General features: G+C 41.4%; 1 protein-coding gene across 4 annotated transcripts; it reads right to left on the bottom strand.

Moving 5' to 3' along the window:
* Positions 1 to 204: 204 nt before the first annotated feature.
* Positions 205 to 27,293, bottom strand: LOC111168418 (uncharacterized). Of its 4 annotated transcripts, XM_089918474.1 has the most exons (5): positions 26,175 to 27,293; positions 24,697 to 25,205; positions 24,277 to 24,406; positions 20,692 to 21,436; positions 205 to 1,581 (listed from the first exon to the last, which is right to left on the bottom strand). In XM_089918474.1, exons 2-5 carry the CDS (start codon positions 25,123 to 25,125, stop codon positions 540 to 542), a joined length of 2,346 nt encoding a protein of 781 aa, XP_089774600.1. In that variant the 5' UTR covers positions 25,126 to 25,205; positions 26,175 to 27,293; the 3' UTR covers positions 205 to 539. The 4 variants fall into 4 exon arrangements, with proteins under 4 accessions (XP_089774600.1, XP_030616077.2, XP_089774599.1 ...); XM_030760217.2 differs by lacking the exons at positions 20,692 to 21,436; positions 24,277 to 24,406; positions 24,697 to 25,205; positions 26,175 to 27,293 and adding exons at positions 5,805 to 5,952; positions 6,465 to 6,926; positions 7,803 to 8,039 and having other exon boundaries at positions 205 to 1,933; XM_089918473.1 differs by lacking the exons at positions 20,692 to 21,436; positions 24,277 to 24,406; positions 24,697 to 25,205; positions 26,175 to 27,293 and adding exons at positions 5,805 to 5,952; positions 6,471 to 6,926; positions 7,803 to 8,039 and having other exon boundaries at positions 205 to 1,933.
* Positions 27,294 to 27,769: the final 476 nt, after the last annotated feature.

Genomic DNA, 27,769 nt, shown 5'->3' with positions numbered 1-27,769 from the left:
TTCTAAGCTCTCAGATAGTCCTGTGACCTCAACTGGTACTAAAAGAAGAAATTTCAACATTAGACTAGGCTAAGACTAGTTAGAAATCAGAATGATTTGAAAAAGCAAAACATATTCATGACTTCAGTATAAAAATATATTTTTTACAGCTGCCCTTGTGTACCTTTTCATTGTATTAAATGACACTGCATTTAACAAAGGTAATCACAGGTAAATTTCTTGTTGATGTTTATTTTTCCAAAATCTCAACTTTTCCAGCATTTATGACCTTTAAACAACTTTTCAATGTGTTATCTCTGACATTCTTTAAATAAGGAAGTTCAAGAAACATTTTATCTCAATTAAAAAAAATTCTGAATTCTACTTGAAGTTGTCACCAAACACCTTGGCAAGGAGTCATTTTAGTGGATTCTCTGGTGCTTAATCAGAACTGAGCTTCTACTGCAGGCTTCACCTCATTCACCACTGCTGGGGCTTAGTAGGATGTGGCCTCTCTGATGTTGGATCAGCATTGCTCTCTGCTTGTATGCCTTTCCACACTACTTACATGTATAGGATTTTTCCTCAGAGTGGACTCTATTATGTTTATTGAGATTTGACTTACAGCTGAAGGCTCGCCCACATTCACAACATTTGAAAGGTTTCTCTACTGTGTGGATTTTGAGATGATGACTAAGACCTGTCTTCTGACTGAAGGCTTTGCCACACTCTTTACATTGATAAGGCTTCTCCTTGTTGTGAATCCCCTGATGTTCAATAAGATGCTCTCCCCTTGTGAAGGCCTTGCCACACTCAGGACATTGGTAGGTCTTATCCCCAGTGTGGATTCTTTTGTGGTTTCTTAGGCCAGTTAACTGCGTGAAGGTCTTCCCACATATATCACACGTATATTTTCTTGGTTTAGGAGGGTTTCCGTGCTTCCCTCCTAACTTGTGTTTGTTGAGGCCTGAGTGTTGACTGAAGGCTTCACCACACTCATCACATTTATAGGGCTTCTCCCCAGTGTGAATTCTCTGATGTATGACCAGGGTTGAGTTCACTCTAAAGGTTTTTCCACACTCGGCACATTCATAGGGTTTTTCCCCTGAGTGAATTCTGTGATGTATTATAAGTTCTGAGCTCCGGCTAAAGGCTCGTCCACATACAGGACATTCAAAAGGTTTCTCTCCAGTGTGGATTCTCCGGTGTTGGTTAAGTCCTGCATACTGAGCGAAGGCTTTTCCACATACTTTACATTCATAGAGTTTTTCTTTACTGTGAATTCGCTGATGCTCAGTAAGATTTGAACGCTGCCTGAAGGTTTTCCCACATTCATTACATTCATAAGGCTTCTCTTTGTTGTGGAATTGCCTATGTTCAGTGAGGTCTGCACTGTGGCAGAAGGTTTTCCCACAGTATATACATTCAAAAGGTTTCTTTCCAGTGTGGAGGCTTTGATGCTTTGTAAGAACTGATCTCTGACTAAAAAATTTGCCACATTTATTACATTGATGGGGCTTTTCTCCAGTGTGGATTTTGAGATGTTGGGAGAGGCCTGCTTTCTGACTGAAGCCTTTGCCACACTCTTTACACTGATAAGGTCTTCCCTTGCTTTGAAGTCCCTGATGCTGGGTAAGTTCTACACGTCTGATGAAGGCCTTTCCATATTCTGTACTGGAATATGGTTTCTTCCCAATGTGGATCCTCCTATGCAGCTGAAGGCCTCTCATCCAAGTGAAGGTTTTCCTACATTCATCACATTCATATGATTTTTCACCGGTGGCATCCCCATCCTGCAACTCCAAACTTCCACTAGGCTCACTGTCTCCTCTGTATGTGGCATGCTGACACACAGTTTCATGATGTCCATCAGACCCCTCCCTACACCATAATATTTCTTCATAAGGTTCCTGCTTCATTTCTAATGTCAGGTTCTCAGTCCTCACACCACTATCTGAAACAACACATCATATAATTTGAGGAGAAAAGGCAACTCAAAATTAAGAAACAGGCAGGTAGGAGGGTTAATCTTTATTTTAGATTTAACAGAGGATTTTATATCTTTTCTTTATTTAGTGTCAGGGGTTCAGAGAAACAGGTCAGCCAAGTAGAAGGTATGGGAGTAATACAGGTGTGGGAGTGAGAAAGAATAAAGCATGGCCAAGTTACCAATAGAGTATGGTAAAATTGATAGGATGTCACTTCTGTGATTACCTAAGATTGTAAGTTCCACCTACTATGAGATTTTCTCTATTGACACTCTCCCTTGCTGGTTTGCTGGCTTTGATGAAGAAAGCCACCATATGAAGAAGCCCATGTGGCAAGGAACTGAAGGTGGGTTATGGCCAGTAGCCAGCAAGGAAATGAGGCCCTGTGTCTGTGTGACTGACAGAGAACTGAGTCCTGCCACCATCCATGTGAGGGTGGAAGTGGATCCTTCAGTCACAACTCAGATGAGATCCCATCTTTGGTATTTTGACTGCAACCTTGAGAGAGACTCAGAAGTGGAGGGCCCAGGTAAGCCATACCCAGACTCTTGACCCATAGAAACTATGAGACAATAAACGTGTGTTGTTTAAATGCTAGGTTTGTGGTAATTCATTAAGCAGCAATTGATAACTAATGTACCACTACTACAAAAATACAAAGCTTCCTAACTATAAGAACTACTACAATTTAAAAAAGAGGAGGGAAAACAAACCACACACTTAAAATCATATGCATGTATATGTATATCCATACATACATGAACACACACAGATAAGTATTTATGCATATGTGTGTATATATGTTTATACTTATTATCAATAAACGCAAATGGCTTAACTTAACTATTAAAAGAAAAAAATTAGGGAATTCCCTGGTAGTTCAGTGGCTAGGACTTGGCGCTTTCACTACCCGGGTTTGATCCCTGGTTGGCGAACTAAGATCCTGCAAGCAGCAAAGTGTGGCCAGAAAAAAAAAAAAAGAAAAAAAATAGATTTGGTCACAGAGCAAAACCCAACTCTATTATATATACAAGAAACACATCTAAAATAAAATGATAGAGAAAAGTTATGAATAAAGGATGAACAAGAGAAAATTAAGCAAATGCAAATAAAAGAAAGAAGGCATCATGATCTCAGTTTCAGAAAAAAGGAGAGATTCAGGCCAAAAGCATGAAATTAGACAAAGAAGAGAACTTTATAATGCTAAATATACAATTTACAGTGACAATGGAACAGATATGTCTAATTATGCAGAAAACAACAGAGGAGCAACTTTCCTAGAGCAGAAATTATAGATGACATAAAGAGACAAAACAAATAACAGACTTTAATCATCCTTTCTCTGTCTAAAAAAACACCAAATGGGCAAAAAAATAAAGATATGGAAGATTTACAAAATGAAATCAACAAAATTAAATCTTATGGATAAATATGTATATCAAGCTCTGTATCCTGAAAATAGAACATCTTTTCAGATGTGCAGTGACCTTTAATGAAAACTATTTTTTGGGTCATAGGAAAACCATAATAAAGTCCCAAAGGTGTAAAAACAACACAAACATTCTCTGATTACAATAGAGTAAGTCTAAAATTAATAACAAAATCAGAAAATAAGCCCTTCCATCTGAAAATTTTAAAATTTCCAATTATTGGTTCAAAGGCAAAATAAAAGCATACATTTCCGATTTTCTAGAAAACAATAAAAACACTACATTTCAAAACATTTGGGATTCATCAAAACCTGTGTTCAATGAAATATCTGTAGCATCAAATATTTATATTAGTAACAGATATATAGATCAATCCAGCTCAAAAGTTAAAAAATAAAAAGGACAACTAATTAACCAAGATAACTTGCTCATTTAGGAACACTTTACTGGCTTTTCTCCCTTCTGTGTCTCATTCCCCTTCCTTATGCTTCCTGGGAACACCTCTGATACAAATTACTACAATGTAAAATAAATAAATTTAAAAAACAAGTGAGAACATTAGGAAGGAATTAACAAAAATAAATGCAGAAACAAAATACAATATAGAAAAATAATGGAACATTGTAGTGGTAGAACAAAATTGAATACACCATTGTGAACTCATATTTTTTAGAAAAAAAAATGTACTTCTAGCTCTACCCATAAAATGTGCTAGAAGTATTGTTACCCTAGTGGTAAAGAACTCCCCTAGCACCCAGATTTTATACCTCAGTAGCATTCTCCATTAAGAAGAATCAAGGCTCGTTCAGAAAGGGTTGATACCAAATCTGGGTCTAGGGAAAGTACAAGGTGAGCCTGGAACAATTAATTTTGTTCAGAAAGCAAGGATTCAAAATTCATAGGGTCATGGCAAAAAGAGACAGGGGCAAGATGTGAGACATCCATACAAGGCAAAGATGTGTCAGTCTGAGCATTAAAAAGAGTAATAACTGGTAGACTGAAACACACTGACTCAATGAAAATTACTAAGTCCATAATGATACTAACACAGAGAAAGTCCTAAAATCTCACGTTGCCATTTGAGGTACCTATTAAACCATTCCTTGAATATGAAAATTGGTAAATAAAGGGGGAAAACTAAGCGTCAATCTTGACTGTCTAATATGAAGTCAAGTCAATCTAATCAACAAATAGATGATTTGACCATTTCTTTACTATAAAGAAGAATGCCAGTTAATAATGTAGAAGGAATGAAAGAATTATAAAATCATTCTGTAACCCTTAATAAAATGGTTGACCCACACAAGAATTCTCAAATTTTGTATTTTGTTGATAGGAAACTGGCCATTCACAAACTGCCAAAGTGACACCACACCATTACAAGGGGAAAAATTAGCTGTTCAATGGAGGGATCATCCTGTCATCATCCTAAGCCAGCCAGGGATTTTATAGTGGGTCACCCAGGTATTCATGTCTACTTACCTAATATTAATTCTAGCCAAAAATGTTTAACTTGAGTCTTTCAATCTTTTTTCCAGTTTATGGAAATCCAGGGTACAGGGGCAGCAAAATAAATGATACAATGAGGAAGCAACCAGAAAAATACAGAGGGTAGGAGACTGGCCTGGGCTCATCAAAAAGTCTGGGCTGTGAGAGGGAAAATGGGACAGTGAAATTGTTCTAAAGTAAAAAAGAATTAAAAGGCATAACAACCAGATGTGTTATGTGGCCCTGGCTTCTATCCTGGTTTGCACAAATCAGCTTTAAAGACATTTTGGAAAAAAATGGACCAGTTTGAATTTGGATTGAGTTTAGATAACATTAAGATGTACTGACAGGGAAAAGGGAAGATTATTAACTGAGCAAAATAGATTATAAAATAGCACATAGAAATGATCCGTTTTTGGTGAAAGGAATGTGTGTATGTGTGTATACACACATGTGCACATAAAAGATATACAGATATAAAATAAAAAGTCATCAGTCGTAATCTCTGGGTGATAAGAATATCATGCTTTGCTTTCTTATTTTGCAACTCTGTATTTTCTAACTTTCTACAATGCACATATACTTCTCTGGTAATAATAAGAGGTAACTTTCAAAAAAGTCAATGTAGTTTTACAATGTTAATATCCTATCAGGGTCTATTTATGTACGCATCAAAATACTTGAAAGTAACATTTGCTATAGACAATCTGCAGAAAATTCAACTGTGGATGTTTAAAACCGACACACTGCTGAGGTTGTTCTGAGATGACTTATCACCTGTTAATTATTATTACCTAAAATGTCAGCTCTGTCACTCTTTAACAACTCTCATCACAAGGAATTAACAAGTCACACTCCACAAAAAAACCAAAGGGGAGTTCATTTCAGTCCAAATTCCCTAGAGAAATTCTTGCCTCACCTCCTTCCTCTGATGCGTGGGGCTCAGGTCCTTTGCCCTTGAACTGGACTGCTGGAGGTTGAACTCTGGTACATGAAGATTCTTCATCTAGTGTCTTAAGTGTCACTGTCTGCAAAAGGATCTTCTGTTCCAGAGCACAGGCTGAAAGCTAGAGACAAGCAGCACTCATTAGGCCTGTAAGGATATCATGAATTTAACAGGGACCAAACCTCAGGGAGGAGTCCCCAAGAAACATCCCCCGAGAAAGACTAGGAGGAAGAAGCTAGAAACCAGGCCCTAGGGCGCTGAGAGGCAGCCAGAAAGGTAAGCAAAGTAAAGTTTGATCAAATATTGTTTCCGTCACTTCATTTATTGGCTATGTGTCCTTAGCTAAGTTACACAACCTCTCTGAACTTAGTTTTCATGTGTGATACCACCTACGTCTTTGCTGCTGTGGACGATGAATGACCAGTAAAGGAGCACGATGCCTTCAGTATCTTTACTCACCATCCCCGAATCTGCTGTTTCCCACCCTTCCCCTTCTTCCCCTCCTGACTGGCTTAGCAAGAAGCTCAGTTCCCTGCTGAATGCTAGGTTTCCCACTGTTCTCTCAGAGCCTTCACACTTGAGAAAGTTTTGCTCCCAGTTCCCCGCAACCACATCATATTAGTCTCTTCCTACGTGTACATTTCTCTTTCTTTCCAGATTCTCCAGCATGGTCACCACCTCTTCCCCACTCTCTGGATGATGTTCCTGCAGCTGGGCCTGGAGCTCCTGGGGCAGGATGGAGAGGAACTGCTCCAGCACCAGCAGCTCCAGGATCTGCTCCTTGGTATGTGTCTCTGGCCTAAGCCACTGATGGCAGAGCTCCCGGAGCCGGCTCAGTGCTTCTTGGGGACCAGGGGAATCCTGGTAGCAGAAGTGTCTAAACTGCTGCCTGAAGATCTCCCAGGCAGGAGGCTGGTTCTCTGGAAGGCTGAGACCCTGATTCCTGAGGTGGTCTTCCTCCAACTTCACTTTCACCATCACAGGCCCCTGCTGACCGCATGGGGATTGGAACAGCTGGCCAGCAGACTTTCTTGTGTCCACGGCCATCATTCCTGGCTTCTGCTGGAGTTTCAACTGGAGGCTTCTGAGGGCACCCTGGGGAATAAGAATTAAGTGATAAAGGGATACACGGCATATACTTCGAAGAGCGCACACAAGAAAGAAGACCTGTAACCCGGGTAACTAATTTTATTAATTCACTGAATCCACAAATATTTTTTAGAGGCCTACCTTGTACAGAAACTGTTCTAGGTGTTTGAGACGCATTAGCGTACAAAGATCCCTGCCATCATGGAGTGTTCATTCTAGTAGGAGCAATCAATAAATACAACAAATATGAAAAGTGTAGAGTATGTTACGGAGATAAGTAAAAATATATAATTGCTGGTGTGTGTGTGTGAAATGAAGGCTGATAAGTAAAAATATATAATTGCTGGGGGGGGTGTGTGGAATGAAGACTTGCACTTAACGGAGGAAGGTTCCTCCAAATCCGGCATTAAATACATGTATGTGGCCCCTAACCTAAAGCAAATTTTCAAGTTATCACTTGGCACCGTTTTTCCATACTTGAATACATATGACCCAACCTGTGGGAGAGGAAAAGTTACTAGTCACAGCCAGAAAATTATTGATGTTTTCGTGTTAATCTGGCAAAACTGAGAGCGAAATCCCACTTCGCTTCACACAGTGCTGGCGGCCTTGGTTTAGTCAGAGCTTCAGAATTACGGTTCCCAAGAAGGGGGTCCTCAGTCCCGGGACAGGGTCCTGTCTTGGGGGCCTTGGGGCCGGCCTTTCCGGAGCCTCCCAGACAGACGTCTGCTCCCAGCCGCGCAGCCCCGAACCTCCCCGGGCACAGGGTGTCCTCCAGCCGGAACCAGGGCCGGTGTTGGCTGCCCCACGCGGCTCAACGCGTCCGGGGCTTCACAAGGACGAATCCGATATCGAGGGGGAGGGACGCCCCCATACACTCACCTGACAGGGACGCAGAAGTTCGGCTCCCGGAACCGGACGCTCCGGCGCAACGGCTTCCGGCGTCTCCCGGAGGTCACGCCCCCGAGCGCGCGCCCGCGACCCGCCTCCGCCCACGTGCGCAGCGTCTCCGAGTTACCCTGCGGTCGGGTACGCTGCGTGTTCAGTTCGAGCGGTTCGGGACTAAAGGCGGTGAAAGCAGTAACTGTGCTTTGACAGTTAAACCCAGTTCCTGGATCTCTGAAATTAAAAATAAAAGTTTCGAACACCCGCCTCTTGCCAACCCGATAGAATCCCTTAACTGAAAATGTAGGGGAGGAGTGCTAGATGACAACAGAGAAGAAAAATGATTGCTCTCTTCCATAAAGAGCGTTCCCGGGAAGTAGGCCGTTGGCGGTCAGCATCGCTACCTGTTTGTCTCCCCTCTGCCCTTCTCCTGGGTTCTTTCATCTCCTCTGCTCCTAGAACCCTCTCCTCAGGAAGGAACACGATAGCTAGCCTTTAGGATCTCGTGAATATACTGAAACCAGGAAGAAACACAGAAAACAGTGATGGTCGAAAAGTGGGAGCTGTTAAGGCAAAGAGCTTGGGCCAGAAGGCAGTGGAAATTTGCGAGAATGCATGACCCTAAGAGAAGAAAAGGATTAAATGATGGAAGAGGTTCTACTGTGGAAGAGTTGGAAGAGGGGGCGATCAAAGTAGGTGAGCTCACTACTCTGAGGGAGGTTCCTCAGTGAGTTGCTGCTTTAGTCAGTCAGCAACACAGGGTTGGGAATAATAAAGGGAGTGGCAGACACAAAAAGGAGAATCAACATATGAAGTGGGGTGCTGGAATTTTGAAAAACCCGCCAGAGCTGTAAAGTTGTCCTTGTCCCACTGTGCAGAGACCGTGGTGTATTGGGAACAGATTCCTCATGGCTATTACCACAGGAAAGCAAGACTCTCAGAACACTGGCCCTACAGAAACAATGTTGCTCACTTTGGAGTTTCTCTTGTGCTGAGGCAGATATTCCCCATCCTTCACAGTGCAGGACGTGCATATCTTAAAACAATCTAGCTCTCTCTCAATTCTTTTTCCTCTCTCAATTTTTCTTTTTTATTTATTTTTTTTTGTTTTGGTTTTGTTTGCGTTGGGTCTTCATTGCAGTGCATGGGCTTCTCGTTGCAGTGGCTTTTCCTGTTGCAGAGCACCGGCTCTAGGCGTGTGGGCTTCAGTAGGTGTGGCGCACGGGCTTAGATGCTCCACAGCATGTGGGATCTTCCCGGACCAGGGATCGAACCTGTGTCCCCTGCATTGGCAGGCGGATTCTTAACAACTGCGCCACCAGGGAAGTCCCTCTCTCTCAATTCTTGATACCTTAGAGAAAATTCAAAATCCCTTCACCTAGAAAGAGGAGAAAGGTCACCAGTGTTGTGATACTGAAGGGATTATTACTGAGTAGAAAAGGTGAAAGCAAGCTATTTTGAAAGCACCTGGAATGAGCTTAATGGTCAGATCTTAGAAAGCCACATTGAAGATGCTACATTTCAAGGCAAATACCAAGGACAATACCACAAAGCAACCACGGCTTCCTGAGGAAACTGGAGAGTTGACCACTGCTCACATGTGTAGGAACTGAAGCCTCTGAACCCCACACCCAGGACCTTCAGTTCACAGAAGGGCTGGCACCTTGGGGATGTAGAGAGCTGAATGACAGAGCAGAGTCCAGAGCAAAACCAGCCCTGCCTTGTAAACATCCCTCACATTTCTTCCCTTCCTCGTCCAAAGTGGCTAAACATCTGTCAAATTATACTTAGTAGGAATTATATCAAAAATCCAATAAGTGAGATCAGATAGTATAGGACAGTGGTTAAGAGCTTATAATTTGGGGTCACTGAATTCAGGTTCCTGTGCTGCAGTGCCCCTTGAGCAAGTCACTTAGCTTCTCTAAATCTGTTTCCAATTAGGGGACAGTAAGAAAACTAAGAGCACTGGGCATCAAGAGGATTAAATGAGATCACACAAGGGAAAACCACGAGCAGAGTTTTTGACAGAGTACACACTATGGATAGCTTTATCATTTGTGAAAAACTCTGAGTCTTAAGAGTCTAAGGAGAAATGACTAATATATCCATCCCATTTACTGTGTTTATGTATAAAGTACACACTTTTACTGAGCCTGCCCACAAGGGGTCAGTTGTTCTGCAGAAGATATAAAATGGGCAAATTAATGTCCTCCTTGGGCCTGAACCATATACCAAAAAAATTACATAATCTTTATAATCCAGAGGCCTATTATATAATTAGGGCACAGACCTAGAACACCTGACACTGATGAACAACAGAATGTTAATATGGAAATATATTATGTGGTCCTGGATTTAAATGTAGAAGGAGTTCAAGTATGGAGATTCACTGAGGCCCAGTGGTTAGAGTCTTCACGGGAGATGTGGAAGGCAGGATGGGCCCCGGAGAAAGGGAGCAAGTTAAGAATTCCTTCTTCTCAGGTTGGGAAAGGTTCAGGAGTTGGGGAAACCATCCTGGGGCTAGAAATGGAAAGGAGGCTTGTGAACTGAACTAGGAGGCTGGCAAACAGCAGTTGGCCAGAGGCCACCAGGATGGGGGAGATGACCAGCAGGGCACAGTCTAGAAAGGCTATCAAAGATCTGCTCAGATCTTTATCCTCTTCAGGGAGTGCCCTGCGTCCACTCTTACCCTGAAGTTGTTGCTTCGCTCGCTATGGTTACATAAAGAGTTTTCCCAGACTAAACCCAAGGAAAAGGCAAATCTTCTAAACATGTTACATCAATCTTGGGAGTTCCCTGGCTGTCCAGTGGTTAGGACTTCATGCTTTCACTGCTGTGGGCCTGGGTTCGATCCCTGGTTGGGGAACTAAGATCTCACAAGCCACGTAGCCTGGCTAAAAAAACCCCCAAAACAAAACAGAAAACATGTTACATCAATCTTGCTCCTAGTTACTTGTGATTTTTAAATATCTACATGTGCCAACTTCTGAAAACGTGGAGGGGTCTCAAGACTGAACATGACTGTAATGTACTGAACATAGCTAATTTTCTCATTCATAATTATTAGGCTCATTTTGAGAAGTATCAGAAGCTAGCAATCGAGATTCATGAGGGCTTTGGGCTCCTCTCCCCCAGCTATCAGTTCTGGTTTTAGACTGAAATCTGCTATGCATACAAACATTTATTAGCAATGTTCAGGAAAATTATCAAAAATTGGAAATAGGCAAAAATATGCTAGAACATTTTGACTCTCGGGGAATATTACATTGACCTACAATTGATTAGATTTCAAATGTTTTACAGTCCTATAAAGTTAGAGGTTAACTTATAGAAAACTGAAAAGATATAAAATTTTCCTCTGCCCAGAAGAGAATACTAACCAATTTTTTATCTAATTTAGCAATTTTATTGCAACATTTTCCCCTCACTAATTATATGAATTTCAATTTTGTATATTCTCGTGGAATCAAGTCTACCATTCTGTTGGCTCCTCCATTAATGAGTTAAATAAAATTTGGACACTTGCTCATTATTTGTTAGAATGAGCTATATGAAATGATTGCTTACTCTAATACTTATAACCTAATATTTATAAGAAACATTTTCCTTAATTTAAGAGTGAAACATTGACAGCAAGCACGGACAAAAGTCATATAGCCTGTTCTGGGAGCATGATGAATTCCCAGTTTCTCTGTCTGCGTGGCTGCTCCTCTCACATCTTGGGTGAAAGGTTCATTGGAAGGAAATGTTGCTAAGGATGCAGTTAATCTTAGAGTCAGGATCAGGCAAACAGAATCTTCTGACATCAGAAAAGGTTGCGAATCAAGCCTCAAGTGCCATTCTAAAAGGTGAGCCATGAAGGACTCTAGATGTTCATGCAAAGGTAGAAGGAAGAGACTCTAAATTCTTTTAGTCACTATATATCTTTAATATCACAAATTCCACCAATGAAAACTCACTTCTAACATTCAGTATGTAAATTAGTAAAACCTCTGCTATTAATCGGAGATAGAGCTAATTGCTGTGCTTAATGCTAACTTCCTCTGGAGTGTGGCCTTTCTGATTAAGTGCTGGTGAACGACCCCTGAAGGATATATTACTGATTAGAGGACCTATCCACGTAGACAGTGAGGTCAACTTTTTGTGGTGTTGTTTGTTTCTTAGTAAATTACAGACCATACAACAAGGACAACCTGTTTTCATTAGACAAATGGGATGTAAGTTCAATAACCAAACCATTTTCCCTCTTCCATACAGGATGTTCCTGGAAGGTATGCAATCTTGTCTCAATGTTGGATTGTGTCTATCTCCTAATATCATTTCAGACAATTCACAAAAATAGAAGTGTACCTCAATATAAAAGACTCTGTTCATTTAAAAAAAAATTTTTTTTTATGTGGACCATTTTTAAAGTCTCCATTGAACCCATCACAACATTGCTTCTGTTCCACGCTTTGGCCCCTTGGCCACGAGGCATGTGGGATCCCAGCTCCCCGACCAGGGATCAAACCTGCACCCCCTGCATTGGAAGGCGAAGTCCCAACCACTGGACCACCAGGGAAGTCCCTGTTCATATATTTTATTGGCATAATGTGCCTTCCTAATCATATTTTATTTTGGCACTATTTTTCAAATAGATTTGTAATAATGTATAAGAAATGTATGCTTGTATATGTAGGTGTGTATACATATCCACACACATATATGTGTTGCCACCAAGTGTTCTTTTGTAAAGAAATCTCACATTGCTTTGTTTTGAATGTCATCTTCGTATATTACAATTACAAATAAGGTGTCAACAAGTTCTCTCCCTTTTTTCAAAGTTGTACTTATTAAAAGCTACCACCAATGTCTTCTTTTCTGTGAAGACCCTGCTGACTCCTTCAGTCAGAATTAATGTGCTTTAACATTATTTGGACTTTATAATATAATTACTTATTGTTTATGTAGCCTATTCTGCTTTAATAGATTATAAATTCATGTTCTACTTATCTCTGCATATGTCCTTGGTATAGTTAATTACACACAGGAAGGGCTTCATAAATACATACTCTGTATGATTAATACTTTTAGAAGCATGTGCTGGGGTTAGGTTAACACGGAGGGGCTGCTATAATTAGATTTATGGAGGCTCTTGGTTCTACGGTTGAGGAAGGTCCAAAAAGCTCAGGTTGATATTTATGGTATGCTTTATTGCTTTTCTTTAATATTATAATGTTAGACTAAAGAATAAAATTATTAATTTCCTCAACTTACATCTTCTCACTATTTGATACAGCTACACCCACTGAATACATCACATAAAGCAGGGACATTGTATTTTCCCCTGTCATTAGACTAAAATCTCTTGTAATTTTAATCTCTATTGAATTCTCACAACCACGGAACTCCACACATCAGGGGATTAGCTGGCTGAATGACTGATACAACTATTCAATATGTCTCAATCAACTTGGGAGAAGAGGCCAGTATGCAGAAGACTTATATCACTTTCCCCATCTCTGGCTTTCATGTATCTGATCTTATTTCCTTTGTTTTTAAATATCAAATGTCTTTTTAAATATCAGGTTCCAATGTGACCTGAGAAAATAATCCAAGAGACATTTTTGGCCAGTGAGTACCATTCCTTTAGCTGCACTACTCCAGGCCCTGTCTATGGGCTGAAGACACATCTGACACAGAGACACCAAGGATCCCCACTCCTACTTTCCTACACTAAAAGCTGGGAGGTCCCTCAAACTCAGTTGTTCCTTGTCCACCAATAAGTAGTAGACATATCCCACCATATCCCAATCATGCAGTTTTCCATCTTTCCTTCTGGAAGGACAGCCTAAAGAGGACTGGATTTATTTTGTACTTTAACTTGGAGCGTACTTTTTGTGCCTTAAATATACTGGGAAAAAGACTAGAGAATAGGGACTTCCCTGGTGGTCCAGTGGCTAAGACTCCGTGCTCCCAATGTAGGGGGCTCGGGTTCTATCTCTGGTCAGGGAACTAGATCCCACATGCTGTGACTAAGAGTTTGCATACTGCAACTAAAGATCCCACATGCCACAAGTAAGACCTGGGACAACCAAAAAAAAAAGACAACTAGGGAATGTTTCATACAGATGAAATTAATAATAGGATATACAGCCATATTTATATTTTGATAGGAATTTAAAACATAACAAATTTAATATACCAAGTAGAAAAACTCTACAGGTCCTAAATGCTTGTGTTTTACATCATTTTGACTTAACATAGTGCTTCTATGGGAATAAGTTCAGGTAGAATTTGTTTTCCCTTTGTCACAGGAGATACTATTAGTGCAATTCACTTAATTCCTCAGAGGAAACTGAGTATTCATTAAGTCTCCCCAAGCAAGAAACTGTGCATGGCAAACTAAAGTTCCGTAGACCATAAATAAGTTACTCTGAGGGAAACAGGTGCCTTTCAGATTGTATCATACATTAATCTGAGGGAAATGTGTATCTTTTTCACGTGGTTGTTTCATGATATGCATACCCCTCATCTTTCAAATGTTTTCTCTGATTTGAGTTTTTGTAAAAGCAGCATACCTTTTCTCATTAACCCTGACAGGTTATTTTTGCAAAAGTTAATAGAAAATAGGAGGTTAAATGGAAAGCATTGTCCTTGCATCTTTGCTTCTTTGACCAAAATTTAAATGGTGGTATAAAGGTCACTCAAGGAATAATATAATAAATATAAAAATAAATAAACAGTGTAAAGAGCAGGAACATCCGAAGGCCAAGCCCCAATTAAGATGGTAGCTGAGAAGTTCTCCCCAAAGCTAAGTTCTCGGTTCTGTGTAACTGATGGCAAAGCATCATTACATGTATGATGAATTTTCTGCCTTATTCCTACTCAGATCAGACCTGGCTATCCTTTTGAAAAGCATAAAGACAGGCATGTCATACTGCCACTTGAGAAACTACTTCTCCCCAGAAGGCTCTTTTTTATACTCACCACTTTGCTATAGAGGGGTGGGCTCCCAAGGGTTATTCTTGAGCTAGATATTCAATGACTTCTCTGGTTAAAGATCTTGCCTCCTTCCAGAGTACTTTCTGCTTTTGTGCATGGGCTTGAACCTAAGGATAAAAAAAATTTTCTGATTGTACAGGTAAAGGATTCTGATGAGATTAAATAACTTGCCTAAGATCACAGAGCTAGTAAGCGTTACACTCTAGATATAAATTCTTGCAGTCTGACCACTACACTTACTGCTCCTTTACAAACAGGCCCAATTGGTTTGGAAATCATTGCTAATAGCTAAAACCTGAGCATTCAGTTAAAAAGAAAATTTCCAGTGGAGTTAGGAGACAGACAAATATCACAGTCTCAAGAGCAGATCTTTGAAGAAGAAAAACAGAAAGACACTGCTTTAGCCCCAGTAAAGAAAGGACATAAAATCTTGATTTGCTTCTATCCCTTCCCATACTTGGAAGCTCAGGATTCAGCATTTTTATAACATAATATTGGATTACCCCTTTCCCACTTGCTGGCCTGCATATCCAAGCTGTGTCTTCAGACTCTCCTGCACAACTACTGCCTCTTAGCTGGATGATTCTCCTGTATCTAAGTACAAAGCTCTCCCGTTCCAATAGGGTCAGGAACTACTCCATCACCAGAAGTTCCAGTACCTGCTCCTTGGTGTGCATCTCTGGCTTCAGCCAGTAATGACAAAGTTCAAAATTTGTGAGGTCCAGGGACCTCCTGGTAGCAGAACTGCCTGAAACGCTAGGGGCGGAACTTCTGGTGAGGATGCACCTTCCCAGGCAACCTAGGCCTCTCCCAAGCATGTGCTTCTTTTCCACTTTCACTATGTGCAAACCCTCCTGCTCCTAGTAACATGAACTACAGAAGTCAGGGTTACACCAAACTTTTGATATCTTGGGCTATGATGGCTCAAGACAAAGTTCACTTGACTTAGGGTACAGAGTCAAGGTGAAGGCTCTCCTGGGCTCTGGGGGATAGGAACGTATTGTAAACAACAAAATTACCTGGGTGGCCAAGAATTTACATAAGCTTGTTAACTTTATAAGATAAAATAGTGACAAACCAAGCCTAACACTTCAGGGACAAACTGTTGCCAAGGCTGCGGAGACAGGTATGTCTTTGCATGGCAGCAAACGCCAGGGAAATCCAGCCCACCCTGCTTCCCCTGCGCCAACGAAGTCACACTCCGCATGCGCTATGGGGGTCTCGTGGGTGTTTGGGCGCACCTGGCAGCCGCAGCTGCGCACGGAGAGCGGGGCGTCGCCCCCACGCCCCCCAAACTCGACTCTAGCATCTGCCCTCTCTTTACAACCCACTCAGGAACCCCGGTTCTTCACCCCGAAGCCGGAAAACGGCCGGCTCTGCTCTAGAGAAAAGAGGGAGAAGCGCTGGAGTGTGACCCGACACGTGCACACAAGTATACAGCTGGACAAGTCACCTAGGATCTCGGTCCCGGAGACTGTACTTCCGGGGTTTGTACAGGAACTTGGAAGGTCTGAGCATCTCTATGATCTCGCCGGCGCCCCACTGGTGGTTACCAGGCGCTCCCTCCGCACCTGGGCCGCCCTGCCGCCGGCCTCTCCAGGCCGCCTTGCAGAGCTCCCCCGCCCTTAACAGCTTCTGCAGACCCAGACTCTTCTAGAGAGCAGCCTGGCGCCCTCTCGGTGTTTGTGAGTCGACCACTGCACCCAGGAAATGTACGTCGGAAAACAGTAGCATAAAGGACGCCAGACTTGGAGTCAAGAAATTTTAAAGCCTTGCACTAGGTCACTTTAAACATGTCACTCACTTTCTCTGTTCCAAGGACCAAAGTCAATTATATCGACAGGTCAGATTTATTATAAAATGTGTGGATGGATAACGAAATGAACTCAGGGAAGTTTTTCCAACCTGTTTAACTCACCAACCAAGTTTTATGCTTTCTAAGGGGCACTGGGCGAGTCAGGTTGAGATTTCCCTGATGCCATTCTTGGGTTTGCTCCTGTATACTGTTACCTCCGAAGTGCTTTGAATTTCTTTAAAATGGACTCTAACATGGAAGGCATACTTAAGCAAATAAGACACAATTTTGATGTAAACAGCCCAGAGAAACAAGTCTTGATATAACCTACTACTCTACACAGCACCCTTTAAAAGGAATTGCACATAACACCCCTGTGCAATATCAGTGACACGTGTGGTGTTAACAGCTTCTTCTTCTTTTTTCTATATATCTGTGATGGTTAAATTTTATATGTAAACCTGGCTTGCCTACGGTGCCCAGTTGTTTTAGCACTAGTGTAGATGTTGCTGTGAAGGTATTTTGTAGATGGGATAAACATCTTCAATCTGTTGACTTGAAGCAAAGGATATTACCCTCCATAATGGGTGGGCTTCATCCAATCAGCTGAAGCCCTTGAGACAAAACTGATATCCCCAAGAGGGAATTTTGCCTTAAAACTGTAACACAGAAATCCTGCCTGAGTTCACCTGCCAGCCTGCCCTGCATATTTTGGACTTAGCCCCCAATCATCTGAGCCAATTCCTTTTTTTAAAAAATAATATATACTCTGTTTCTCTTAGAATCTCGACTAATAACCAAAATCCTATTCATCCGTAAAGTCCCACAAATGCCCACCTTCTTTGTATACTTTCCCAATTCTCCCAGGCAGAACTGTTTTTGATTTGTGTTCATTTATCCTTGTTTTGTATTGTAAATTTTCTTTCTTGAATTGTAAATTCACCATTGAATCCGTGTTTTATTTACCTTTTTAAATACCCTTAAAATGCATGACACATATGTAGGCAATAACCGTTCTTTAAACACATATCTTCAGAAATGTATACTAGCCAAGTCACTGTGGAGAGACCTGTTATATTTACTTTTGTAAACACATCCCTAACTCTAAGGTTAGCAAGTCCACAAAGGTAACATTATTGACACTTATGTATGTTTTCATTATTTTTTTTTAATTTTTTTTTTTTTTTCTGTATGCGGGGCTCTCACTGCCGCGGCCTCTCCCGCTGCGGAGCACAGGCTCCGGGCGCGCAAGCTCAGCGGCCATGTCTCACGGGCCCAGCCGCTCCGCGGCATGTGGGATCCTCCCGGACCGGGGCACGAACCCGTGTCCCCTGCATCGGCAGGCGGACTCGCAACCACCGTGCCACCAGGAAAGCCCCGTTTTCATTATTTTTATTTAAACTAAATCAAGAAATACAAGCATCCCCTGCTTTTTGAAAATTTTCTTTACGCCTCTTCGCCTTTACAAATAAAGACCTACATTAGTACCTGTTTTCACTAACTGAAAGAAAGCCGAAGAGGATTTTGTTTGCCAAAAAAAGGTGAAAAGCGAAAATAGTGTTCAACATTTGTTTTGCAGCCAGCCTTGTAGAGAGGTATCATGCAAATCAAGCAGCAAGAGTGCCACCACCAAGCTCCTTCCCTGGGAACTACACTCAGCATCTCAGCATTAAGCCACTATAGCTTTGAACTGTGTCTGTGAGCATCTGTGCTTTATCTCGATTTTGTGCATTCGTTAGCAAAACGTGTCCTAAGGTAACTGCCTCTTTGCTTTACGTCATTGCGGCTTACAAAAAGTTTCATAGAAATGCTTCACTTTCAGGTAGCAGGGGAAACCTGTATCCTACTTTTCAAATTTCTCAATTTATGGTTTTCCATTTTTTGCAAACAACCTATCAAAAAGTCAAGGATGACTTCACCTTGTTTCTATTTAGTTTACTCTGCTATTAAATAAAACCCTCCTCTGAAGTAGTCATTCTCCAGATAAGCAAATTCAAATGTCTCTAGGGCTCAGACACATAATGAAGCTGGAGTGCAGGGCATGGAAAGAACTGGAAGGTAAGAGGTCTGGCCCAGTGATGCCAGATCTTATTTTTTTTCAAAATAATATGGAAATCCCATTTCTGCATAAAATTTCTAAGTGTTTTTAAGTTGACAGCTAATTCAATTCCTAAAAACAATGAATGAGCTACACAAATGTCTGCCAAATGTATCTGATCCTTAGGATGCCAGTTTTCATCTCTGGCATAGTTACCACTGCCAGAAAAGCTCAGTTCATCAGCACATTTCACAGGAGATTTCATCCACTTGGTTGAAAATTCCTCAAATGTACAAGTATTCTGTGAAAGTCTGCATTTTAAATTTCAAGGTGTCTCACTTCAGGGAGATTTAATGTTCTATCCACTTCTCTTTTATTTTTGTCATAGGTATTTCCCTCTGACCTGTAGATGTCAACCTCTAAGGTATTTCCTACCTGAGCCTTGAAACAAGGCAAAACAAAGTAAGTGATGGCACTAAGGATGAACAATTAGCACCTCCAGAGTTTTCTGGGTTGGTATTTATTTATACCGTCCCTATAAAAATATGAATATAGTGAAATACCCCACTTTTATACACTTTCTACCTTATAAACTTTCTAGTTTCTCAAATCCTCCTAATAGTGAAAAGTATATTTCATTCAAAGTAGAAGACAACACCAATGCTTTTCAGACTGTCTATTCCAAAGGTTGAAAAGATAAACTAAAGCATAATGAGGACATAGGTATCCAGACGATAACAGTGGACAGTGAGGGAGCTGAGCTTGAGATCTCTACTGGTTTTTAGCATAATAAAGTCAGAAAGATGTAGGAGAAGCATTATAGACTCTGCTACCTGATGTCTCTTCAATCCCACTACCAATACGGGATCAAGTCCAACTGGCATGCTGGATGGTCAAAGGTATTTCTGGGATTTTTTCCTAGAGATAAACTGGAGGAGGAATGTGTATCACTGAGATTCAAAAAGAAAAAGAAAAAAAAAAGAGTACATATGAATAAACGGCACTCTTGAGGGCACAGATATACATTATAACTCTTTCCTAAAAACTATGCCTTTTTTCTAAGTTGACAAAGTGAGAAGCAAGGCCTAAAACTTCCTGTGCTGCCTTGACATCTTTGAGCCTCACAGGGACCCAAAAGCCTAACCATCGGTTCCTCTGCTCTTGCTATACATGCCTCCCACCCAGCAGGAAGTGACCCCACTTGGCTCGTTCCCATCAGCTGGACTAGCTACACTCCTCAACCTACTGGGTTTCACCTCCTTGCCTGCCCATGAAATTATTCAAACAAGTCAATCACATCCTCCCAAGGAAACCAGACATCACCCCATCTTATTGCTACAAAGCCTGTATCCCAAAGCTCCTATTTGTTCACTCTGCTCCCAAGTGGCCCTCCTCCCCTAGGCTATGAGTATAAGCGGCTAATTAACTGCTGTCGATCCCATCTGTCCAGTGTCGGGTGTCATGTGTTTGGCCATCTTCCAAATCCTAGGGTCGGACTTCCTCCCTCACCAACAGGGTGAAGAGAAGGCAAACAAAACAGCAAGCTGTGTCGTTGAGTAGTCACTTTTAAGTGTAACTTACCTAGCTTACCCCTCATTTATATAACTTTAACAACAGCATCACTTTCCCTGTTCATCCTGCTAAGTTCTCCTTTGCATAGTATGCACACTAACAGTCTCAGTGATCTTCTGTTCAAAATCTGAGAGCCACTGAATCATCAGGCTATTCAGGGTATGTGATGGTAGTGACTTCAAGGAGCAAAAGTGCTGAAGGACCACAAAGGAGAAGGACCAAAAGAATGGGAGAAAGAAATAGCAGCATCCACAACAGACTCAGGCCAAAATGTGAATGGTCTGCTCCATTGACAAGCTACCAGCTTCTTTCAATCTGTTGGATGGTATCAGAATCTCTTCTAGTTTGGCTACTTAGAATAACAATGGAGACACCACATCCCTAATTTCTTGAATTTATTACACAGTGGGTCTGTATTCAGCATAGCTTTCTAAAGTGTTCAGTAAGGCCTGATTTATGATTAAAGGCCTTCTTACAATTAGGATACAGAAACAGACTTCTGCCCTCTGTGGATCCTCTGATGACGAACAAGGCTTGACCTCTGAATAAAGGCTCGTCCACATTCCTCACACTGATAGGGCTTCTCCCCAGTGTGGATCCTCAGGTGCTGAGTGAGGCTGGTGCTCCCTCGGAAAGCTTTCCCACATTCCTTACACATATACGGTTTCTCTCCAGTGTGACTTCTCTGATGTTCCATGAGTCCTGACCTCTGAGTGAAGGCCCTCTCGCACTCATTACATTTGAAGGGTTTCTCTCCAGTATGGATTCTCAGATGTCCAATAAGGTGTGAACTTTGACTAAAGGATTTACCGCACTCTTTACATCCATAAGGTCTTTTCCCAGTATGGATCCTCTGATGAAGAACCAGGCCTGTGTTTTGACTGAAGGCTTTCCCACATTCATTACACTGATAGCGTTTTATTTTATTATGAATTTCCTGGTGTGAAAGAAGGGCTGATTTATAACTGACTGCTTTTCCACATTGATTGCATTTATAAGGTTTCTCTCCAGTGTGAATTCTCCAATGTCGAACAAGCCCTGAGCTCTGAGCAAAGGCCTTTCCACACTCCTTACATTTGTGTCGTTTTACTCTCATGGGGTTGACCTTTTGCTGTTCTGATTTACCCCTATATTGAAAAGTTTCTCCACACTTTGGATCCTGGAAAGCACCCAATGAATTCATTTCTGCAGAAATCTTCTTTGGAGCAAATTCACCAGTCATATTCCTGGTCTCAGCTCCTGCTGAAAGAGCAAGTCGACTATTTAAGTGCCACATGTCCCACATAAATGTTTGGAAGTAAGATTAGTAATAATAATTGATAACATTATGAATGCTTATTAATATCAAGGATTGTGCTAAATAAGCAAGAACTATCATCCTAATGGTTTTTGATACTCACTGCACCTATGAGTCATAGAGAATAAAAATAAATAAATAAAACACGTTTGGGCCCCAGCCCAGATCTAAAAACTCAGAGTGGCAGGAAAGAAATGTAAATTTCCCAAGAGTCTTCAAAGGGTCCCCAATGAACATACCTTCTAGCATTCATCCCTTGTGTAGTCCACCCCCCTCCCACACAGGGTCTAGGCTGGCCTGTGACTTGTTTTATCCAACAGAATATGGTGAAAGTGATGATACGTCAGTTCAAGGATTAAGACTTTAAAAGGATGCTTTTGAGATCCCTGAGTTACCATGTAAGAAGTCCAGTTACCCCACTAAAGAGATACATGAAGATTGAGAGAATGAGATAACCTGTGGCCCATGCATCTCAGAATCTTGCTAAGCCCAGTTTTCTAGCCATCTCCTGCTAAAGTATGAGAAGCGAGTGAAGTATCTCAAGCATCACAGTCCAGGCAAGCCCCCTGATAACTACAGCTTAAATTGATATCATGTACAGTAGAAGAACCATCCTGTTTATCCCAGTCAATCCAGAGAACTGTGAGAGATAACATAATGGTTGTTCCTTTTAGCCACTAAGTTTTGGAGTGGTTTGTTACATGGAAACGGGATAGCTAAAACACCAAGTGATCACCCAATATTTGGTGATGCTCACAGCAACACAATGAGCTGGGTAATAGATATAGCAACTGAAACACAGAAATTAAATAATTGGTCTGTGATCACATGACTATTAAGTGATAAATCCTGGCCTGAAACTCAGGTTTATCTGAATTCAAAGACCACGCTCTTTATTTTTACTATAAAAAGAATAGATACTCATGGTAAAAATTTCAACAGTACAAAAGGTATAAAAGTAAAAAGTCCAAATCCCAATTCATCTTTCTCCATCACCCTGTGCCCTTTTACTTTCCCTAGAGGTAATCACTATAACTTTGTTGCCTACATAATAAGTTTTCTACTTTACTCCAGTGGCTACCAATCTCTCACTGCATTTAAAGGAATTTTTTTCCTCCAATATTTTCATACAAGAGCCAAAAGACTTTTACATAAAGACATCCACTGACGCAGTGTTTAAAATAACAAAAAGAGGGAATTCCCTGGCAGTCCAGTGGTTAGGACTCCATGCTTTCACTGCTGAGGGTGCAGGTTCAATCCCTGGTAGGGGAACTAAGATCCCAGAAGCCACATGGCGCGACCAAATAAATAAAATAACGAAAATACTGGAAACAGCCTAAATGCACATCAGTAGGAGACTATTAACTATTATACATGTATGCAACAGAAAACTAAACATCAAAAAGAATAAAATAACTCTACTGATAAGAATAACATTATTTCTGCATGTTTTCTCTAGGCCACAAACATCGACTGCAACTGAATGAAGGAACTAAGATTGTGGTAACCACTGATTTAACTAGAATGTAAGTTGCATGAGGGCAGAGACTTTGGCCTTCTTGTTCACCTCTAAATCCCCAATGCTTAGAATACTGCTGGACACATAGTTGATGTTCAATAAATATTTGGTGCATGAATGAATAATGTACTGAATATTCTCATTAGGTAAAAAAAAAAGCAAAATGCAAAGTGGTGTGTATAATATGTATGTTAAAATGTATCCAGGATTTGTTTTAAGTGGGTATGGTAAGACATGCAGACATGGAAAGGACTATACGAAGAAAGAAATTTTTTACACTCGTAGATCCCAAGGAACAGAAGACGTAGTCTGCCATGCAGGGCTGCATGGGAAGGCACCACAATCGATCAGGAGGCAGAAGGGGAAGAGGGGAGAGCATGGCCTAGAGGCTTTATTGGAGTTTCCCCAGGAGGGAATGGATAAGGCAGGGTAGGTATGCTGAGTAAGCTTAGGATGGATAATTTGAATACTTTTGGCACACTCTGGGCTATAGGGATGGTCCCTAGTTCTCTGGTATCTGACCCTGGAGTGATTTAGGGCAGGGGGAATATTGGCTTGGTGTGTGAAGGTTTGATAAAGGAGATGGTTGGGGGACTGGGCTCCAGATTGGTTGGACTGTATATGAAAGGCCCATTTGCAGGGGAGTCCTTTGCTGTCTCTAGGAATTAGCTAGCCCTGGGAAGGCCAGTCTGTCCATGATCAAGGCCCCAAATGCCAGAGCATCAAGAATATAAACAAATTTTTAAATATAGTCAATACGTCATGATACAATTTTCCCTAAAAAGTGGGGAGAGGCTTGAACATACAAGAAAAATTTTAGAAGTATATACTAGAGAATGTTAACAGTGGTTAACTCTTCGGAATGGAACTTTTATTTTCATTTTGTATTTTTCTATACTACTTGGATTTTTAAAATATAAGCTACCACTATTGTTCTATAGTAGCTAATTAAAACATATAGTACTAGGGCCCACTATAGTAAATCTATGGTAGATCTGGGTACCTGTATTGTTAAAACGGTTCCATAATGATTTGGATTCACAGTTAGAATTGTAAACCACTATCATAACCCAATTAAAAAATACCACATATCCCAATGCAAAATTAAATCAACTCTAGATATGCTCACTTTGTAAATAAACTTCTGGTGTTAAACTTATTCTGCTATTCTAGATACCACTTTTTTCACCAGAAATACTGCTTCCTAGCAGACGCTATACTCAGTGCTTCCAAAAGATCACAAAAGATTCACATTTTAAAGCTTACCATTCTCTTGCAGAGGAAAATGCTCCCAAGGATCACACTTCAGCTGGATGTTAAGTGACTGCTTTGCGAGGCTTACAGGTCCTACTTCCTTCCACAGCACTTCTTGTTTGTAATGTGCACTGGCTTGGACCTAAGGACATACAAGAAGAGCTGGGTTCATGAGAGAATCAGCAATAGTTAACTAAACCTTAAAGTTTGATTAAACATAAAATTTCCTATGGGTACAGAAAGCAGAATGATGAAGAAACCAGTGTCTTAATCAGTTCACAAAAGCAGCAGAGCTTTAGAGGGAAAACAGAGGATAATGTGTCAGTCCAGAAAATAATGGTCATAAAATCCTTTTGCTTACCCATGCCCACTCTCTTTGCTGGTAGACCCCTGGGGTTCTCATAAATGAACAATAGATTACCCTTTTCCCACCTGTTGTCCTTTGTCTCCAAGTTCTGTCTCCAGATTTTCCAGCACAGTCACCACTTCCTCTCCACTCCCTGGATGATATTCCCATACCCTGGCCTGCAGCTCCTCGGGCAGGATGGTCAGGAACTGCTCCAGCACCAGCAGCTCCAGGATCTGCTCCTTGGTGTGCATCTCAGGCCGCAGCCACTTTTGGCAGAGCTCCCGGAGCCGGCTCAGAGCCTCTCGGGGTCCAGGGGCCGCCTGGTAACGGAACTGCCTGAAGCACTGGCGGAAAAGTTCCTGATAAGGGTGCACATTCCCTACTTGGCGAGGCTTCTGCTCCCAAGCATGGTTCTCCTCTTCCTCTACCTTCACGATTCTCAGTCCCTCCTGCTCCTCTCGAGTGTGCACCACAGGAGTCAAGGCTGCATGTTCTCTCAACTTGGTGGACATCTTAGAGTGCAATGGCTCAGGATAGGATTCACTTGTCTTACATACCAGGAATCAGGAAGAACCTTAGGATCAGAGCACTCCTGTGGCAGGAGAACACACTTAAAACAGCAGAATAACTACAGCAGTCAAGAACCTATGTCATTAATAATGAAGACTCACTGCCAAGGTGATGTTCCTGAGTAGTGGAACATTAGGAGGATAATATTCCTGAGATCCGTGAAAATAGATCAGAATTACTGAGAAAGGGCACTTGGCTGCTGATATACAGAAAAGTGCTACATAAATATTAGCATTAGAACTTCTATTGTGGGAAATAAGGCCACATTCTCAGACTTTAAAGACTTTTTAGTTTATAAGAACTACATTACAGGAAGAAAAAAAGCATATGAGCCAAGGCTGGCGACCACCATAGCTCATTTACCAAGGCTTTCTTTCATGTATACTCATAATCTACCACCCCTTCATAGAACTGCTTCAGCAGGGCAGGATGGGTCTTGGGAAACTCCTGTAGAGGGAAAAGGAGGCTTCCTGATCCTTAGCAAGGTAAGGGAAGATGGATCTTGCCACACTTTAGTAAACTTACTATGACAATATACACGAGCCGAGTCATAGTTATTTTTCCAGTAAAACTTTTACGACATTTAAAGGAATCAAACTACTTATACAGAGGAGTAATATACTACAGCTCCATAAACTGGTTACAGTGTTCGTTCAGGGAATAAAGGATTAAGCACCTAACCCTCAGTTGAGGCATTTCCCTCTCCCACCGCAACCCCCCCCCGCCTCCATCGTGTATGAAAGAATGAGAATTATGCAAAATCTGAGTGGTTTATGCTATACTATAAAATCAAAATAACAGCGACAAATCCAAACCGAGCAGTAGAGAGACAAATCGTCACTGAGCTCGTTACCAAGCATTGTGTGCACGTGCTGGGGGGAGAACAGGACACGCAAGCCGCAAAGACCTCCTCCCCGTCCCACCTCTGGGCCGTGGGACAACAGAGATGGGGCGTTCTGCAGCTTGGCTAGGGAGAACCCCGACCGCTCACCCGCAGCTCTGGGGATGACTGGCGCTCCCTGGAGACTAGCCCTGGCAGGTAGTTAAGGCAAAATCTTAAGCCACCATCCCGCCGGGCCAACCAGGAACCCAAAACGGCCGAGCAAAAGGCGCCCAGGGCCACGAGGCCACTTCCGGTGCCCGCCTAGGAATCCGGAGGCGCGGTCCTCTCTATGATCAACCTTACTACTCCGCCGGCTTTACTGCCTTCACCAGGTTCGGCCAGGGCGGGAGGAGAGCTTTATTCTGGCGTTTGGGTGTTTATTCCCCTCTTTCTCACCCCCTGCCTTCTCCTGAGGAAATCTGAGCCAGTCGATAAAGTTCAAATCACCCACAAGGTTGCTGAGACTTGCCACACTCCAGGAGTTAGCTCAGAGCCCTTTTTGTTGTGTATTTATTATTGATGAGTGAAAGTTCTTTTTACATTCTGGATATGAGCTCTTTGTTATATGAACACCAGATATCGGCTCCCACTTCCCTTTTTACTCCCAACCGATGTCTTTTTGCTGAAAAATAGCTTTAAAAAACCTAATAGACTTTATTTTTAAAGAGTAGTTTTAGGTTTACAGAAAAAAATGGAGCAGAAAGTATAGACTTCCCACATGGCCCCTCCAAACCCCCTGCCCGGCTACACAAAAACCCTATTATTAACATCTTGCATTAGTGTGGTATCTTTGGTTACAATCAGTGAGCCAATATTGATAAAGTATTATTAGCTAAAGTCCATAGTTTATATTAAGGTTAATATAAACTGTGTAATACATTCTATGGCTTTAGAAAACATAATAACGTGCATCAACCATTACAAGCATCATACTAAACAGTTTCACCGCCCTAAAAATCCCCTATGCTCCACCCATTCATCATTCCCACACTCCAACCCCTATAACCCCCAGCAACCACTGATCTTTTTATGTCTCCGTCGTTTTGCCTGTTCTACAATGTCATGTAGTTGGAACCAGAGTTTGTAGCCTTTTCAGACTGGCCTCTTCACTTAGCAAAAGCATATAACATTCATTTCTCCATGGATTTTCATAGCATAATAGTTCATTTCTTTTTATTGCTGAGTATTCTATTGTCTGGATGTACCACAGTTTATCCGCTCACTTACTGAAGGAAATCTTTCTTGTTTCCAAGTTTTATCAGTTATGAATAAAGCTGCTATGAACATCCTTGTGCAGGTTTTGTGTGGACATAAGTTTTTGATCCATTTGGATAAATACCAAGGAATGCAATTGCTGAATCATATGGTAAGAGTATGTTTACTTTTGTAAGAAACTGCTAAACTGTTTTCTGAAGTGGCTGTACCATTTTGCATTCCCACAAAGAATGTATGAGAGTTCCTGTTGCTCCACATCTTCATCAGCATTTGGAGTTGTCACTGTTTAGCAATTTAGCTATTCTAATAGGTGTGTAGTGGTATCTCCTTGTTTTAATTTACAATTCCCTAATGACATATGATGTGGAGCATCTATTCATATGATTATTTACCATCTGTATATCTTCTCTGGTGGGGTGTCTATGCAGATCTTTTGCTCATTTAAAAAACTGAGTTGTTTGTTTTCTTATTGTTGAGTTTTAGGAGTT

The sequence above is a fragment of the Delphinapterus leucas genome, chromosome 10, assembly GCF_059928025.1.
Source record: "Delphinapterus leucas isolate spDelLeu-1000000601 "Yukka" chromosome 10, BTC_Dleu_Yukka2, whole genome shotgun sequence".
NCBI lineage: Eukaryota > Metazoa > Chordata > Mammalia > Artiodactyla > Monodontidae > Delphinapterus > Delphinapterus leucas.
The sequence above is the reverse complement of the archived record's forward strand: the minus strand, read 5'-3'. Positions and strand labels throughout refer to the sequence as shown.